General features: G+C 32.7%; 1 protein-coding gene across 1 annotated transcript; it reads right to left on the bottom strand.

Moving 5' to 3' along the window:
* Window positions 1-715: 715 nt before the first annotated feature.
* On the bottom strand, window positions 716-15,747 carry LOC107889368 (leucine-rich repeat receptor-like serine/threonine-protein kinase RGI4). Its single transcript, XM_041076565.1, has 3 exons — window positions 13,224-15,747; window positions 12,428-12,529; window positions 716-1,383 (listed from the first exon to the last, which is right to left on the bottom strand). The coding sequence occupies exon 1, from the start codon at window positions 15,464-15,466 to the stop codon at window positions 13,502-13,504; it is 1,965 nt and encodes a 654-aa protein (XP_040932499.1). The 5' UTR covers window positions 15,467-15,747; the 3' UTR covers window positions 716-1,383; window positions 12,428-12,529; window positions 13,224-13,501.
* Window positions 15,748-17,936: the final 2,189 nt, after the last annotated feature.

Consider the following 17,936-nt stretch of genomic DNA (forward strand, 5'->3'; position numbering starts at 1 on the left):
TTTCAACAGCGATTAAGAAAATGAATAAACAACTTTTGGAATAAAAAAATCGACCAAACAAGGAGTTAAACCAAAATTTGTTAATTAAAATACAAAGATTAGCAGTTAATACAATTTAGAATAACAAGTATAAATAGAAAACTATCTAATTGCGACTTCACGTGTGTGTCGAGGTAATGGAATCAACATAAATACAAATAAAAATGTAGCGGTTATTTGTAAGTGTGATAGGTCCTTGTAATATTTTTATGTTACAATGGAACATGAAATATTCCAATGGTCGAACCTAAGAGAAAGTGGGTGATAAGGTTATAAATAAAAATGCATGCAAACAAGAATTGTAACTAGCTACTCACTAGTATTAGGGCACGTTTAGTTCGCTGTAATGGAATAGAGCTGTAATGGAATAGAATTGTAATCAGTAATTACAATTAATGGTATTCTTGTGTTTGGTTGAATGGAATGATATTGTAATAGTATAAGAAAAAAAGCTGAAGTGACCAGAGTACCCTTAATAGATTTTTTTAAGTACATAATTATTGTTATTAAATTTTACTAAAATTATTATTAAAATAATAAATAATTTAATCATGTTTTAATATAATTATTACTAAATATAATTTAATAACATTCTTAATATAATCTTTTTTAAAATATGAATTAATAAAAATCATAACATAATCTCATGGGATCATTGTTGCCAAAATTACAAATATTGATCCAAAAGAAATAATTATTCTCATTTTTATATATATGAAAAATATCAAACATTTATACATCAAACAAACCCCATGTTTTAACTTCTCTATAAGACTACCCTAGCTAACCAAAAATTTGTAGACCAAATCAAAAGCCATGCAAAATGGATTCCACCATAAAGTGCTGGAGACATGGGAATATAAATTCCATTGGCAGCCAACCAAGTCATCACCAAAGTTAGATCAACCAATGTATAAATGAACACTAACAAAGCATAATAAACGGTAGTATAATTGATGCAGGTACATAAGGAGTAGGAGCACATGGGAGAATTGCTTTTTAAAGTCTCGGCAGTGGATAAATATTTGAATTATTGAACAACAATGGATTAATTTACACAAACATCCATGGAAAGTAATGACAAAAAGGGATAAGTAGGACTTTTTTCCACATGTTCCCCGGTTCTGTTGTGTTCGAATATTCCTGGAGCTGAACATCATGTACAACACAAGACAATTCTTGTAGCAAGTATGCAAGGCATAATATGTTCCTAAATATCTATTTTTCCGATGATTTCCTCATCATCTGAGGCACCATATTCATCTTCATTCAGTTTTTTGTCACTTGACTTCACTTCTTCTACTCCTACAACATCTTCAGACTTGACATATTTCTCACAGTTTTCTGGTACACGAAAAGAGTCATAACTTATAAGCATTCTAGGAATAAGACAAAAAAGGCATCCTTAAAATGCCATTGCAAAAAGAAGACATGAAATGTATGTTGCATATCAATTAAAACTAGATTTTGAAAGTACATCTACCATAACTTGATCTAATGTTTCCCTGGCCACAATTTCTATAATGTACAGAAAATTGACATATAAAACAATGGCATGAATTAACAGTACGTTTATTTTAGAGCCAAAAATAGAAGAAATAAACAACAAAAACTAAAAATCTATCTCAACAAGATTAAAAAATGAGTAGTAGGTAGCGCAAATGGGTCGTGCGCACGAGTGGAAAGGAGCAAGCTCCCTCAAAATATAATCCAGTTAAAGCTTTAAAAAAAAACCTAACCTGGTTCTAATCAATCTGCAACTTCATCAAAACGTCATAATCATTATAAACTTGCAACTTCATCAAACAAACACAGACAGTTCAATTCCACATCCACTTCCCATATATAAAATTTAAGTTTTCTTCAATTTCAAGGGGAAAAAAAACTAATTAGTGTCCAAAAGTAAACCTAAAAGCTGAACCATACAAAACCATAATTTAGTTTTAATCCATTTCATAATCATAGCTTAAATCATTGTTCATATCTAATTATTATTCTAATTCGCTTTGCAGGTACCATATTTTAAGAGTTTTTGATTAACTTTTATATATTATAACTTTGATTTTCCCTAAATTATGAAATTGGCTTTCATAGGAGCCATTAACGTTCTTCCCCATTGCTCCCTTTCTGCCACATTCTAACCATATTAAAAAATAAACTACAAAAACTAGATGGTAAAGTGCTAGTTTTATCTTATCCAGCAAATGAATAATAATTCGTGTACCCACAATCAAATATCAAAATGCATTTCATGCACTATCTAATCCTCTTTTTCACTGGTTCTTTAGAAGTTTCTAATGAAAAGACAACTTCAGTATTTTCACATAATCATGCTGTCAATAAATGCAAAATGCTGCCTTTGTTTTTTTTTCCTTCACAAAATGTTAATCTTCGTTGCTTTAATTATTCGAATATGAAAATATTTCTGTTAAATGCATGAAAAGTTTATTGTCTTTGGCTTCTAACTGAGAAAAATAAAGATGAGAACCCTAAGCTTAAAAATAACAATAAATAGAAAAAAAAATTCAGAGAGAGGGAGTGAAATTACTGTCTACGCTGCCACCGCCACTTCATGCTCGAAGTCCCAAATTTCCCCATTCTGATATCTCTTGATTCCTTTTTAATGACTCTAACTACCAAAAAGTTCATATAGGGGAAATCGGAAATGCAATGAAAAAGCAAAAAAAAAAAAGAAATAAATAAAGAAAGAAAGAAAAAGGTTGCAACTCTGCAACTAAAGGGTTTTGTTGGCTTAAAGGGTGAAAAAAAAGTTACAACTCTACAACCAAATGATCTTGTTGGCTTAAAGGGTGAAGAAAAATGTAACACCCCTAACCCGTAACCGTCCCCGGAATAGGTTAAGAGCCATTACCGGACTTGTAACTGAATTCAGAACAATCATTTAGCAATTATCATCTCATTTCAGTAACTATCATTCAATCGCATTCAATATGTACTTAAATCAAGTATAGAAAGCTTTAATCATGCATTCGGGACTAAATTTTCAACATCTTTCCCTACAATGTTGAAATTGAATTGTGTTCTATTAATGATTTTTAATTGTTTTAATTCTGTAGCTAACGTCATACCTGAATCCTCGACTAAAAAGGGAAAAGATAAAGTCACCGAGGAATAGCTCAGAATTTCTGGTTTGTATTTCTATAATCCGAATTTAATTATTAATAGTTGTATTTAGATTTAATGCATATGGTAAGTGTTGAGGTGAGTATTTGGCATTTTGATATTGAATTGAATTTACATGTATATGTGATTATATGAAAAATTGATATTGGATATTGATGGCATGCCATAGGATTGGAAGAGTTCAGGGATTTCTTCGACTTCGAGTTGATGAGACACTGGGTGTCAATTTACTACTTCGGATTAATTCGATGAGGCACTAGGCGATAATGCACTAGGTGCCAATTTACTTCAGTTTAGCCGATGAGAAACTGGGCATGATGAGAAACTGGGCATCAAATTATTACTTCAAATTATCCGATGAGGCACTGGGTGCCACACTGGTGTGTTTTGGTTGGATCTGTGTATCCATCCGAGTCCGAGTCGTGTTAATAGGGGCAATGAATAATAAAGTTTTATGATTGATATTGAAATGGCATGGTATGAGAAATGGAAGTGAAAATAGAATCTGAAATATGTTGTAAATATATGGAATATATGAGTTATATACTCATGAAATGAATATGGAATGGATAATATAATTGTATAATGAAATGTGAAATAAATTGTGAAAAACTATTTATATAGCAAGTATGAGAATTGAGATATTTGTGAAACAAATGAAATGTGAGATGGTTGTTGTAAAAATTAAATATTAATATCTATTTATATTTCAATTGTATATTTGTAATTTTTTATCTTTTAAATATTCAGATTATAGAAATACCACTAAGTTCATACTCAGCGTACAGTTTTGTTCTCCTGCGCAGGCTAGGTACTTAATTTTGATCGTCGATTCAGTATCCAACAACAATCCCAATGATGATCGTTTTATGAATCACTAAGCTAGACTACAATCACGACTACGGCAAGCGCACCTATCGAATGGTAGTATAGCTATGGTGAGTTCAGAATATCGTATCCACAAGGACTAAAAGTACTAGTATTAACTATTTTTCTATTATTTAGCCTAAAATAAAAAGGATTTGTTTTAATCTAAAATTAAGTAAACTAATTAACTAATGAACGCGATAGAGAGTGAAGGAAATAATTGAATAAACCAATGATAAAGACAATACCCAAGGAAGAGTCCCTTAGACTTCAATTATTATTCTGACTTTCAATTAAATGATTTATTCACTTGTCTTGATCCGTAGAAATCCCTAAATTATGTTAATATCTCTTTCGAGACTAAGAACAACTGACTCTAGGTTGATTAATTGAAATCTTTTTCTAATTAAAACCTGTATTGTCGCATTAACTCGATCTATGGATTCCCTTATTAGATTTGACCCTAATCCGGCAGATTTATGTCGTCCTATTTCTAGGATTGTAATCAACTCTGCTTAATTATGCTAGATCTACTCTTAAATAGGGATTTTTGCTCCACTAAATAAGCACATCAAACTTGAATTAATATCCTGAAAATATTAAGACAAGAATTAATAACAGATAATTAAGAACAAGAACAATTATTTATCATGTAATTCAGAAAATTAAATAATAAGATCCGTCATAAGTTTCATCTTCCCTAAGTATCTAGGGAATTTAGTTTATAATTTTGGGAAAAAACATCTCAAAAATAGGAAAACAACAAAACATAAAGAAACCCAAAAACTTCAAGAGAAATTGAAAGGAGATCTTCAGTTTTAAAGGAGATCTTACGAGTTGAATCCATGACGTTCTTCGAGTAATTTCTGCTTTCTATTATGTGTGCCACTTTAGGTCCTCTACTAGTATGTATTTATAGACTTTAGAATGCTCAGAAACCCTAAAAATTGGCTTTTTCCACGTGTTTGAGAAACAGGGAGCGATATTGACATAGGCTGCCACATGGGCGTGTGGCCAGCCCGTGTGGAATTAGTCTTGGCAGTGTGGATCCTTAAATCAGCCCATTTTGTCCATTTTTGGCCCATTTTCTGCTTCTTTTGTTCCTTTATGCTCTTCTAAGTATAAAACTTAAAATTAAAGGATTAGGAGCATCAAATTCACTAAATTAGATAATAAATCATCCAAAAATATGCTAAGCATGGGATTAAAACATGTTATATTTATGGTTTATCAAATATCTCCACACTTAAGCGTTTGCTTGTCCTCAAGCAAAATCCCTAACTCACAGTTAAAATTAAACTTTCTCAATTCATAATTTTCATCAATAATGTTTTATCATAATTCACAGATAATCATACATTGATAATTCAACTAAAAGAGCACTAAATACACAAACAATAAGTCTAACATTTTTTAAAGCATGAAAACATAAGTATTTTCCCTTATCTAAGTAATTAATTCAAAACTGACAAGATTTGACATCCTCACTAAAGATTCACTCAAATCACTCAAAAGTGTTTAAGGTTCAAAAAAAATTTAGCACTCAAGAGTCAAACATGAAAAATTATTACCATAAACTTGCATGAAAATCAAATCTCCACCACTATAATAAAATGATACACAAATCAAAAGGTCTTTCAAAGGTTTGTAATGAGGCTTGGGTTAAAGGTGTGGTTAAAGGCTGAACAAGAAGGTTAGAGTCGAGATTGAATTAATAAATTACCTAACTAGAAAAACTAAACTAATACTGAATAATCACATCAATCGAAATAATTCAAGAATAAAACGAGCTTCTTCTCAGAATATTGAATTTACTACTTAAGCTCAAACCAAAGAATTAGAAATAATCAACATAAATGTATAATAATATATATATTTTCGACTTATTTTTTGAATGAATAAGAACAAAATAGATAGTAAGAGAAAAATTAATAATTGGAATAAAAGAACATAGTTAGGCAACTAACCAAATCAAATCTCGACAAAAAGTAAGTCAATAAAACGGGAACAATTCTTAATGAATCAAAAATGAGTTATGGATTAATATTAATGGGTAAATCAAGAAACGGTTTGTTAGGCTCAAAGGGGTTCACTAAGGGTTAATTATGAAGGTAGGCTTTTTATGGGATAAGTGGGTTAAAACCTGGCTGCCTTTATCATCTTAGTATATCAAATCAAATGTGTGGTCTCAACATGTATAATCGAAGCAAGTTTTAGAATAACAATTCAATATTGACATACTCATAACCAATAACAAAGTAAGCAAGAAAAAAATATATGCTCAAAGACTCAAAATCTCACAAAAATTATGACTTTTGATATCAATCTTGCAAATTTCAAACTTTAAGGTAATACCTCAATTTAGGGAAACAACCTAAAAAAAATTTAATTCTGAAAATAGACTTATCTTACTTGATTCTCTAGTGTTTTAAAGTTTAAACCATCAATGCACAAATACCTATGAATTTAATCTAAAATATATCAATAAGAATCATAAATCGAAGAAAAGTTCATTCTAATAATGATATGAGAAAATTGCTGAAAAACACAACACAGAATTCAGGGATTTTCAAATAATCATATTAACAACCTCCCTACACTTAAGATGTACATTGTCCTCAATCTACAAACAAATATAATCATAAAATAAACAGAATATTATAAGATAGGGAGAGAATTGAAACTGCCCTGACTGTTGGATGAAATTCTCAAAATAGTGAAAAACGGGATTGTAGATAAATGTAGAGGTAGTGCAAAATTCTGAGCAACTGATAAAAAGATAAACACAATACTGAAGAAGATTAAAAAGGGTTACTCAATTAGAAACAACCATAAAAATAGAAAGAGAAAAATAACAAGAAAGATAAAAATAAAAAAAAAAATAAAATAAAAATAAAGATAAATAGACTCAATGGTCCTCATCATCAGAGAAGTCAGCATCGTGATCCGTTGGTGCTAAAAATGAAATATAGAGGTGCTGACATATCTGCTATAAAGTGTCATCGATGTTGTCGAACCTCTGAAAGCACTACTGCTCTAATCGAGTAAATCGCTCCGAGAGGTCCTCAAGGGTAGCAGCAGAATGAGTAGGGCGGTGACTCGAAGGTGGTGGTGGATGTGGATCCTCGTGGTAGGGAGGACATTATCAGTGAAGTCCTCTAGGTCATGTTGAATGTCAGATTGAAATAGTCTGTAGTGAGGGGGTCCACTCCACGTCGCCATTCGATCATCCTCATGTGGATCATGCTCGAGATGCTCTGAGGGGACATCTGGCCAACAAGTGTAAGTGTCGAGGATTGCTCCGGTGTTTCTAGTAAACCGAAGTGTTGAGTGAGAAGAGTCGTGTACAGGCCGAGACAGATGGGACCCTTCTTATGGCGTTCAGTCTGATTGTGGAAACACTACAACAAAACTGGTTTTTAGCGGCGTTTGAATGAAAAACGCCACTAAGGAACGAGCATTAGCAGCGCTTCCCAAAAATGCCGCTAAAGATTGAGTTTTAGCGGCGTTTTTGAAAAAACGCCGCTATATGTAACCTTTAGCGGCACTTTTTAGAAAGCGCCGCAAAAAAATTAACACAACGTCGCTGTGAGCCTTTGGTGGCTTTAGCGGCGCTTTCTAAAAACGCCGCTAAAGATCGAGTATTAGCGGCACTTTTCTAAAAAGCCGCTATATGTACACCTTTAGCGGCGTTTTTTAAAAAGCGCCGCTAAAGAATTTTGTAATTTAGTGGCTTTAGCGGCGCTTTTTTAAGAAACGCCGCTATAAGTATACCTTTAGCGACGCTTTTTAAAAAACGCCGCTATAAGTACACCTTTAGCGACGCTTTTTAAAAAACGCCGCTAATGCTCGATTTTTAGCGGCGTTTTTTGAAAAACGCCACAAAAATAGAAAAAATTAAAATAATATTATTTAATATAATTTTAAAGATTTTTGGTATATGACTAATTGTTTTTTAATTTATATGTTAATTATTTTCTTATATAATTGTAAATGAGATAGTATTAATTTTAAAATATTGAATTAATTATCATTATATTTTAGGGTTTACGGTATATGGTTAAGGGTTTAATGTTTATAAGATACTATTGTAAGGTTTATGTATTATGGGGTTAGGGATTATGGTTTATGGTTTATGGGTTAAAGGTTAGGGTTTAAGTTTTAGGGTATTGGGGTTTAAGGTTTAGGGGTTAAAGGTTAAGGGTTTATGTTTTATTGTAAGGTTTAGGGGTTAGGAGCTAGGAATTTAGGGTTTAGATTAATTAGTGTTTTTTAATTTATATATTAAATAATTTCTTATATAATTGTAAAAAAGATAATATTAATTTTAATATATTAAAGTTATGATTATAGTTTAAATTATTTAAGAGATAATAGATAAACTTTATATATATTAAATGGTTTTTAGGATTTAAAGTTTACTTAAGATTTGTTAAATGATGAAATTTTGAGCAATATTAAGCATTCTGAGCATCAATATATTTAGATATTTTGAGGTTTAAAATTGAACTCAGGGAAGAAATAAATATAAAAACAACTAACATAGTGGATCAGGAAAATGCTTTGACATGAGTTGCTTTGTGTTTGACTTGTTTACATATCTAAATAATAGATTGTTTGAGGATAGGCCATGGATTTGGTGATATTTATTATTTAAACTATGTAGGTTTTAGATGCAACGCATGTACATGCAAAGGCACATGATTAATAACATGAACAATGACTTTTGTCGAAACAAATTCTAATTCTTGCATTATGGTGGCATTATCAAAAATTTATTTTTCCATGTCATAATTCAAAGAGATCAGATAATGTGCTTTGACATATGTGGCTTTGAGGGTCGTATAAGTGATTTCTTTATTGGCCTGACTCTGGCTTACAGGTACATACTTTGGCTTTCTGTTCCGGTGTTTTGGATTCTCTGGCGGTTGAATTGAAAGCGTCAAAGGACTTCTCTAAGTTATATGCAGGCATTGCAATACTTTGGCTTCATATAAGCTTGAACCAGCCTTCTGTTGTATATTGTTTCTTCTTTTTTTTTTGATCTTTTTCCTTTGATTAATGAGAGGTGATGAAGAATTGGCATTCTTTTCTCATGAGGATGAATTTTGTTTTAGAAATTATAATACTTTGTGTGTTTGTGTGTGTTATTTTTTATGTATTAAATTACATATTAAATCAATGTTTATGTATTAAATTTAAATTCATTAATTTTTATATTTAGTTTTGAAATTTAAATTTTAATGGAAAATTTTATTTAATTAATATTTTTTATTTATCCTTAAAGTATATAGTTTAGATTTCAAATTTCAAAAATTAAACATAATATAATATTTTAACATAGAAATAAATATTATTTAATTAAAATAAAATAATTTTTTAAAAGGTCATATTTTTAGCGGCGTTTTTAGGAAAAGCGCCGCTAAAAGTCATGACCTTTAGCGGCGTTTGTGGGAAAAGCGCCGCTACAGGTCATGACGTTTAGCGGCGTTTGTGGGAAAAGCGCCGTTACAGGCCATGACCTTTAGCGGCGTTTGTTCCTGATCTTTAGCGGCGGTGTATATAGCGACATTTTTTGCGGCGCTTGGGAAAGCGCCGCTAAAAGTATTAGTGGCGCTTATAAACGCCGCTGAAGAAAAAAAAACGCCGCTAAAAGTCTATTTTCCTGTAGTGAAAGATAGCGCGATGAAGTACACCAAATCAAAAACATGCCCAATAGCCATGCTCCATAAAAAATAGGCAGCATAGGGGTACCACATATTAGTAACAAATATAAAGACCTACCTACAAGCATATGATTTGTGGGAGGTTGTCAACTCAGATGTTGAACCAGCACCTCTAAGAGCCAACCTAACAGTGGCTCAAATTAGACAACATTCTGTTGAAAGAACTAAGAGACACAAGGTCATGTCTTGCATCCAAAATAGTGCGTCTGATGTAATTTTCACAAGGATCATGGCTTGTGAGTCACCAAAGCAGCCTGGGATAAGTTGAAGGATGAGTTCTAAGGGACTGAAAGAACAAGGTAGCAACAACTTTTGAATTTGAGAAGAGAGTTCAAGAACTTGAAGATGATGAGGAAAAAACTGTCAAACAATATTTAGATAGGATTATGACTATGGTAAATAGCATAAGATTGCTTGGAGAACAGTTCACTGAAGCAAGGATAGTAAAGAAAGTGATCTCAACTTTACTAGGGAGGTATGAGGCAAAAATATCATCCTTGGAAAGGGACCAAGAGCTAATAAATGCTCTCTATGCACAAGAGCAAAAAAGAGCCAGCAGACTGGAGGAGCACCAAGAAGGTGCCTTCCAGGCCAAAACCAAGCCAACCTCGAGCACAAATGCCTACAAAGGCAAAAAAAATGGAGAAACAAGCCTAAAGCAGATGGTGAAAGAAGATATCCACCCTGCCCACACTGCAGAAAGCTAGGTCATCCGGGTGAAGTATGTTGGTTCAGACTTGTGCAGTTTCAAATCTGTAAAAATATGGGCCATGCTGAGAAAGTCTGCAGAACCAAAGGCAAGCAGAGACAAAACCAACCTCAGCAGCCAAGAGTTGAAGCTTAAGTGGCAGAAGAAGAAAGTGATCAAGAAAAAAGAGTCTTTGCTGTCTCTTGCTCATCTGCCAAAAGAAAAGCCACAGAAGGATGGCTGATAGACAGTGGTTGCACAAACCACATGACCCTTGATACTGGCACTTTTAAGTCAATTGACAAAAGCTTCAAAACAAGGGTGAAGGTTGGAAGTGGACACTTCATCAAGCTAAAGGCAAAGGATATGTGCTGATAGACACTCCTACAAGTACCAAACTTGTTACAAATGTCTTGTTTGTGCCTGATATTGATAAAAACTTGCTTAGCATTACTCAGCTGCTTGAAAACGGATATTCAGTAGTATTCAAAGGCAAATAATGCCTGATCAGTTATTCAAATGGATCTAAGCTCATGTCAGTAACCATGGCTGACAAAATTTTTTTTGTGGACATCTCACAAAAGCAATCTCTTCGAGGGATGCATCAGGTTAGGCCATCGAGTTCTGATTTAGAACCTTTGCATCACCGACCCATTACTGATCGTAGTAGTCCGAAGCTTGGAGATCGTCGTTCACCAAGAGGTTTTCCACAATCTGAATTAAACCGAAAGAAGCTTGGTACTCGTATTGCGGATTTAGAATCTCAACTGATGTAAGCACAAGAAGAGCTAAAGAATCTCAAAAACCAGTTGGCTTCAATAGAAGCTGCAAAGAAAGAAGCACAATAAAAGCTGAAAAATAAGATTGAGAAGCCTAAAGCTTGGGAAACTGTTGAAGTTAATGAGAAGGTTTTTCCGAAAAAAATTCGAGATTCTAAGAAATCTGATTGTAGTATCAAAGATGAAGTCTCTGAAGATCTTGTAACAGATCAAGCTGAAGCTGATCAAAATGGTCCTGAAATGGACACTGATGATGAACCAGTCAGATCCATTACACCATAGGCTGAGATTTATGAGAGAGCTCAAGTGGCTGCAGTTGAACCAATCAACTTTGAAGAAGCTGAAACTCAACAAGGATTGAAGCAAGCCATGCTCGATGAGATGAGCATGATCCATAAAAATCAGACTTGGGATCTTGTTCCTAGACCAGTTAACAGGAAGGTCATTGAAGAAAAGCTATTAAGGAAAAATGGGAATCTGCAGCATGGAAGCCAAGAAGGAGTGTTGAAGTTGGCCTCCATGTAGCACAATCAACCAAGAAGCAGACCATGCGACATAAGTTATGCAGATGAAGTAAGAAGAAGCAGATCAAGCCACACTTTCAGCACATGAAGTATGCATGCAGATGCTGAACCACATTACTGCTATCTTATTTTCTTATTTCATTTTGTTTAGTTACCTTAAATATTGTTTTGTAATTTAGTCAGATTTGAACTAAGTTGTCATTGTTTTTTTGATGTAATTACGTACTAATGGACTGATAAATCAGTTTATCTTTGTGTGCAAGCAATATTATTTAAGTTCCAATGTTACTTAGTGGTAGTAGGTAATGTTAGATGACAATTTGCTTTGTTTTGACCAGCTAAATGTCTGGTATATGTAATTGGCTTTATGCCAACATCAATGGTTAATGAAAATTAATTAGAATTTCATCCAAAATACTCTCTCTTTCTTTGCTTTCATTCTGTTTTTCAAGCTCAAAACCTCCTAACTTGAATTTCAAGTTCTCTTCATTCTTTATCCGGATTTATTAAGTTCTTGCTTAAGTTCCAGACTAAGTTTCATACTTCCTCCGGATAAAGTGTCCCAAAACCCCAACAAAAACTAATATACATGTGTGTAAACATATATAATAACATAAGCTAAGAAAATGAAATGAAACTCGCAAAGTAAAAAAAACTTACCCTTTGATAATGAGAACAATATCGATACTCTTTCGAGAACCAGTGTCAGCATCAGGAATGTTAAGCCCCACATACACTTTTCCACCACAAAGCTTTTCTAGGCTACAAAGATGATGCACCAAAAGAAATAGTTATAGAGAAGATGGGGACTTAATTATGGTTAATGAAAATCAAAGGAAACTTAATGAAAAGATTGAACAGCCGAAATATTCTATTTTTCATTTTTGATCTCCCAAACCGAAAAAGAAAAGTCTTTGAGCGATTTCAATTTTTCAGGAAATCAAGCAAACCTTAACAATCCAGTAATCTTTACACAATCAAACTCATTTTAGCAATAGGCTATACCAAAATCAAGAAAGTTTCACATTTATTTTGGACAATTTTATCATAAAATCATAAGAAATGCTGAAATTGTAAAAGGAAAAGAAAAGTACAGATTGGTGACGGAGAAAATAGCATTAAAATAAGAGGTTTCCATGTCTAAAACATCGTTGCCACCATAAAAGAAGCACCGGAACAATTGGTAAATGATGATTCCGCATATGATCTCCAACCATATTCTCAACCTTTTTTTATATATAATTTAAAAATTAAGAAAAATTTGACAAAGATGAAGATAATTAAATAGAAGTTTTAGGAAAAGAACTGCAAACAGTTGATGAGGGGCAATGGTGTTTAGGGCTTTGTAAATGGAGAAGGTAGTGAACATAGAGGCTAGAGTTGAAATTGCAGAAAGGAGATGATGATGAAACAATGAGGGCAAAAATGAAAAAGAATTATCTTTCGGCATTCCTACCGTGCTATGAATAGCAATTCAGAGGGTGAGGCAAAGAATGCTATTCAGCTTCTATTCAGTGGTTAGTGAGAATAGCAAACTAAACGGCAACCTCCGTAATAGACATCTCATTGAACAACCTCCGTAATAGACATCTCATTGAACCAAACAAGGGTTTATAGTAGGCCCATGGAATTGAATTGTAATGGCTAAGCCATTACATTGAACCAAAAAGGGTGTTAGTGTTACCACACTCTCGACAGTCAACTTCCGTGGCTTTGGTGAAGTCAATATTAGATCTATGGACCCCCGTTTGCTGTCAACATGTTGGCTTGAATCACCCGAGGAGGAGAAAGAACTTCCAGTGACTGTAATTGCTCCTCATTAACCTTGCTTAAGCGTCTTGAGATCAATAGAAAAACAATTGCAACTACCTCTACAGCAAGAACAGCAGCTGCAAATGCGATGACAATTGTCACACCAACTGGTTTTCTTTTTTTACTCAACACTGGAGGACTATCTTTTGGACGATGAAGTTGCGGATTTCCATTTATATCGACCGAAACATGTGGTTTGAATTGAGGAAGATCACCAAAAAGCTGATTATTGGAAAGTACTAGCTGTGACAAGGAAGACAACCTGACCAGGAAATCAGGAACTGTACCTGAGAACCTGTTGTTAGACAGATCCAAAACTTCCAAATCATTCAGTCCGGAAAGAGTCTTTGGAATAGGTCCATCAAAATTATTGAAGCTGAGATTCAAAGAAATCTGCAACTTTTGTGGCATATCAGGAATCCTACCATGCAATTTATTTTCTCCCAGCTGGAGTTCCAACAGAAATTTCAAGTTCCCGATGGCATCAGGTATTAAACCAGTGAGACCATTGTTTTGCAAGTTTAGGCTAATAAGCTTTCCACAGTTGGAAATTGAAGGTGGTATGATTCCATTTAGTGAATTCCAGCTGATATTGAGCACCGATAACATATTCAGCCTTCCAATCTGATTTGGAATTTCACCACTAAGCTTGTTGAGTTGAAGTTTCAGAACCTCAAGTTGGATAAGATTTAGCAATTCATCAGGCAAAGTCCCATTCAGCTTATTCTGAGCCAAGTTCAACAATGCCAGCTTTCGATTAGAACCAATTTGAGGAGGTATGGTTCCAGTAAAGCTATTGTTATCCAACTCTAAATACGTCAAGCTGGGCAAAGATACAAAGCTCGTAGAAGGAATTGGGCCGCTGAGATAATTGCTACCCAACCTTAACCTGACCAGACTGGAAGAAATGGTTACAGGAATTGGTCCAGTCAACATATTATAAGATAAATCCACAGTCTGCAAGTTTGATCCCAACAGCAACTGCGGTAGAATTCTCCCAGTTATTTTATTATAACTAAGATCTAAAATCTTGAGAGACATTGAGGGATTAGTACTAGGAAGATCAACAAAGTTGTTGTGATTGGCAGAGAAGCGCTGCAATGTTGTAATACCTAAAAGGCCTGCAGGGATTGCCCCATGCAACTGGTTGGAAGATAGAATAAGGGTTTCCAACTTGGTAAGGTTCACAAAAGATTCAGGAATAATTCCATTAAGATGATTCCCACTGAGATCAATCTTTATCAAATTCCCATGCTCCCCAATTTCACTAGCTATTTCACCCGTGAACCTATTCAAAGAAAGCTCAAATTGTTCCAGGACCCTGGATTTTCCAAGGCGGCTTGGAACTGAACCAGTGAGATGATTGAAACTAAGGTTCAAACTTTTCAGTGCACTCAAACCATTCAACTGTGAATCGATACTTCCATTCAAAGAATTGAAAGATAAATCCAAGGATTCCAATCCAACAAACTTTTGAAAGGTAGGCAAAGAACCAACCAACATGTTCTTGCTAAAGTTCAAGCTCTTTAACCCATCAATCTCTCCACAACTGTTGAAAAACTCAACTGGGATTGAGTTGAACAAGTTGCTGGAAAAGTCGAGCGACTGCAAAGAATTAATCTGGCAAAGCAAGGGTAAGAAGCTAGAGTTTGAGAGACCAAACCCCGACAATGAAAGAGAAAGTATGGAGTCGTTGTGGGGAGCGTTGCATGTAACACCTTCCCAAAGGCAGGGGTTCTGCTCCTTCTCAACATTCCAGGATGAATTTGCAAGCTGGTGAGAAACGGTGATCATCGTGTTGCTCTGCTTTGAAGCAAGCTGACCGGAGACCAAAGGAAATATACAGAAGAGGAAAAAGAAGGATATGCCGTAAATGGAGCTCCTCATTTTAGCTCAATGGGAGATTATATTTCAGCTTTGTTTTTGGTATAAGTTCAGAAAAGGGTCTGGTTTGAGTTAGGGAGGGGAGGAGAAAAGAGAAAGAGAAAAAGAAAAAGATGGGATTTGAGAAATTCCAAGAGGAAATTCATGGGAAAGAAAGATAGGGGTGGGCGTGTTGGGAGTGGAGTTGACCGACTGACTAAAAACGCCATAGATAGACTGAGACTGAGACTGATGACAGCAATGGCCTTTTTCTTGGAAGAGATTGGGTTTCAGATTGTTCATGACTTTCATTCTTACAGGTTCATACTCGCATACTTTCCACCACCTTATTATTATTATCATTATTAGCAACGTAATGAGAAAACAATCCATAAAAAGGAAAAGAATTAAAACAAAGACCCAACTGAATTCAAAGTCTGGAGAGCCCACTTTTGAATGCCACCGTCTGCATTTAGAAAACGCATTTCAACGACTTTTTTATTGCCTTAAAGATCACGTATTCTTTTTTGAAAAATTAAATTAAACTATTCAATTTTATTTTTTTAGTCTGGGACAACTATTACAATTTACATATAACTCTCAGCATTTATTTAATATTTATATATTATATCAATTTAATCTTAATTCTAAAAAATTTAATCTTTAATATTTACACATTATATAATTTAATTTTTTTGTGTGTGGTTTACTTTTCTTTATAACTCTTTCACCTAAAAAGGTAAAAAATAAATAAATTTATCAACTAAATTTGATTAAAATATGCAAAATATGGAAACAACAAAAAATCTAAGATAATAATTTTCATCTTTTTTTCATTCTTTTAAAATTAACCCTTAATATCACCAAAAAAAAAAGAAAAAATACAAAATAAATAAAAATAAATTACACAATGTGTAAATGTTGAAAGTTATTGTTTTTAGACTCAAGACTAATTTGACATAATTTATAAACGTTGTGGGTTAAAGTTGCTATCATGCCGATTTTAAAAGCTACTACTATTAGTCAATAAGTGACCAAAAAAGATAAAATTCAACATTTGGGTGACCAAATTACTAATAGTAAATTGACCATTTTGCAACTTTTTTATAATTGAGTAATCAAAAAAATTACTAATAATTAAATAACTACTAATATAATTGACCTTTATTTTTAGAAAAGAATTTTAAAAACATTAATTTAAAATTCAAGTGTTTCGATTTTTAAATTAGTTAATATTAAAATATATGAAATAAAAATATAAAAACAACTTTTTATTGTAGTATATTATTAATATTTTGATAAACTAAATATAAAATTTAAATATTTTGAAGTAATTAATATAAATTATTTGTAAGATTTAATTTAATATAAATTTTAAATATATAAAACGATAGAAAATTATTTGATTTATTGTTTACGAAAGTTTTAGATCCCATAAGCAGAATTTTAAGGGTGACAATATCTCATTTAGGTATAGTAAAAAAATACAAATTAAAAAAAAATATTTGGTAGTGTTTGATCTTGTTTTGTGGAGTTAAAACATTCTACTAGCAATATGCCAAAAGAAAATGATTTGATACATTATCATCGAAGTTTTTAAATTTTACAAGTAGGGTTAGACAATTGACAAGTATTTTGTAGAGATAAAATAAAATATTAAAAAAATAAGATACATGACAATTTTTATAATTTTACACCGTTAATGTATCAGATACTCACTCTTTATGGACAATTTATTTTATGACACATTTACAATTAAGAACACATGTATGATATTTAAATTTTAAAATATATATCATACAATTAATATGTTATGTTCAAAATATATGAAGGGATAGTTAAAAAAATAAAGAAAACAAGCTCTAAGACACAAGAATTTTAAAGTGATCCACTTCAACTGTTTATTTTTACTACCTTTTACAATTAATGATTTTTTTATCAATTTATAGGATAATGTTTAACCTTTACAAGGATTTTTATCTTTTTAAAAATTTATAATTTTGTAAGTATATAAAAATTTAAACCCATTTTATTCAAAATGCAGTTCGAAGCCCAATTTAATTTCAAGACTGAATATGTTTTGAAGCCTGAGTCCCTTTCAAAATGCTAATTTGGAATTAGGGTTGAAACCCTAATTCATTGTGCCACTAGCTTGAACGCACAGAGAAAGGTAAACTTTTTTTTCTGACTAATCACATATCAACAGCGATTAAGAAAATGAATAAACAACTTTTGGAATAAAAAAATCGACCAAACAAAGAGTTAAACCAAAATTTGTAGATTAAAATACAAAGATTAGCGGTTAATACAATTTAGAATAACAAGTATAAATAGAAAACTATCTAATTGCGCCTTTACGTGTGTTGAGGTAATGGAATCAATATAAATACAAATAAAAATATAGCGGTTATTTGTAAATGTGATAGGTCAATTGTAATATTTATGTGTTTCAATGAGATACGAAGTATTCCAAGGATCGAACTCAAGAGAGTTC

This window comes from Gossypium hirsutum, chromosome A09, assembly GCF_007990345.1.
Source record: "Gossypium hirsutum isolate 1008001.06 chromosome A09, Gossypium_hirsutum_v2.1, whole genome shotgun sequence".
Taxonomy (NCBI): Eukaryota; Viridiplantae; Streptophyta; class Magnoliopsida; order Malvales; family Malvaceae; genus Gossypium; species Gossypium hirsutum.